Genomic DNA, 1,881 nt, shown 5'->3' on the forward strand with positions numbered 1-1,881 from the left:
TATATATATATATATATATATATATATATATATATATATACCGGACAATAACATCATCATCATCCGATTGTTTCCAATTCTACAGCTTACATTCGCATTTTACGATAAATTTATCCCAATACCGGAAGGGAGACAGTCGTTTTATTCGTTATTAATAGGATTGCTCTGTATTCAAAGAACAGAGGCAGTGCTATCATTCTCCGTTGCTGGATATTTTCTCATCCTGGCCCTTGTACTTCCTACCTCCACAGACTTTCCCGTTTACATGCCCCGTGCTCCCGACCCCCCCGCGAAATTTGTCCAAGCTCAACACAAATCGATCGGTGCTTCGGTACGTATTTTTTCGGAACGTAGTACCTTCGTTGACAAAGAGTTCATTTTTTCAACTCATTTCTTTGCAAATTTTCTGCCTTAGGAATGACGAGTTTGATCGGAGCGCACATTCATTTTCCCCTAATATTTTTAACTTCAAACGCAATTTATTTGTCTCTCTGTCGTTGAAGTTTGCTCAGTATTACTTAGTTGTAGCGAGACATTTCGAATATCATACAGTCTTTAGCGAAATACACACATTTGGTTTTGACTGGAGACTCACCTAGAACCCAGCTTAAACCCTTGTTTATGATGTTGACGGCAACTTGGGTACCGCGCCTACTTGATGACCAGAAGAAAAGTGGGTTATCGAAGAGTTTTCAGCAACCTTATGAGTAGCATGTTACGTCTATACAATGTATCGCGATATCTCGAATATTGTGTTAACTGAAACATAAGACGGCCTGGTGCAGCACATTCAGTTGCTGTACCAGCTGGGTTCCAGATAAGTCCCCCGTCAAAACCAAATCAGTTTGCAAATGGGTGCATTTCGCTAATTCCCTGGACAGGGGAAGTCGAGAGGCGGAGGTTGGATTCGAACCACGCACCTCCCGCTCAGTAAATTCGCGCTCTAACCACTTGGGCCATCTCGCCCCATATATTTAATCCGCAGACTAGCTAGTGGGTGCTAGAACTAAAAGCTTATTTCTCATTAGAAGCTGTCTGACAAACATTACGTACGGAACACTTGATAAAATAAGAAAGCTGAACCTTAAGTCTGAGAAAGAGTGATTTTTCTGCAACCCTTCACTTCAGCGCTGCCAGATTGTACTATGTATCGTCATCTGCAGGTGATTACTTTACCAATGCCACGTGTTCCACGACACTTACCGCCTCCCTGGATGAGAATACCGGAACTCAACTCATCAGTGGTTAATGACCCTGTTAGACTTGGCTTGATCACGCAATCAGTGATACTGGAAGCTATCATCGCATGTAGCTACCCAGCTTCCGAAACGAACTGATTATGCTTGACTATCTCCCACGCCCTTCCACTTTTCGGTAACCGAGGCTGTAGCAGCCGTAACTAGCGTACCATTGGTATATGGCTTGCGGTTGATAAACTGAACTGAATGTGTCTCACGAACTAGTTTAACCATGACGTGATGCACTACTCATAAAGTTACTGAAAAACATAAATGAGAGATTCAGCTGGGATCCAGGAAACTCATTTGAAATGTAAATGGGTGTATTTCGGTAGCTTGAATATGCATAGTGTACCTAACAGTTCTGAGTACATCTCACACTTGAGTGTGTGAGCTAATAACTACTCGGACATAAAGGCTGTCTTGTTTCCCAAATGCTATTCCGTCATCCTACAGGTCAGCATTAGTTCCAGTAGTATTTGTCAACCCCTCTCTATGACCGTGTGCCAAGGTGAAATTTCCCCCACAGAGCGCATGCCGCATGAAGCGCTCAATGATCTTCCCACTTTCCTGAAGTACTCGCCCTTAAGGAAGATACCACGAAAAGAGTTATCTATTTTTTAAATTGCTCCCCTTGCTTGCC

The 1,881-nt window shown here is 42.7% G+C and overlaps 2 protein-coding genes across 2 annotated transcripts in view; one reads left to right on the forward strand and one right to left on the reverse strand.

Annotated features, from left to right (window-relative positions):
• T265_06947 (hypothetical protein) overlaps positions 1-415 on the forward strand; it is a gene marked incomplete at both ends in the record, with an annotated part of 80,968 nt that extends 80,553 nt beyond the window's left edge. The window contains one exon of the mRNA XM_009172350.1: positions 252-415. Within this exon, the coding sequence (XP_009170614.1) occupies positions 252-415 (164 nt within the window). The remainder of the gene's footprint in view (positions 1-251) is intronic.
• The window catches only part of T265_06946 (hypothetical protein), a gene marked incomplete at both ends in the record, with an annotated part of 19,912 nt that overhangs the window by 12,101 nt on the left and 5,930 nt on the right, over positions 1-1,881 (reverse strand). The window lies entirely within an intron of this gene.

The sequence above is a fragment of the Opisthorchis viverrini genome, assembly GCF_000715545.1.
Source record: "Opisthorchis viverrini unplaced genomic scaffold opera_v5_152, whole genome shotgun sequence".
Classification (NCBI taxonomy): domain Eukaryota; kingdom Metazoa; phylum Platyhelminthes; class Trematoda; order Opisthorchiida; family Opisthorchiidae; genus Opisthorchis; species Opisthorchis viverrini.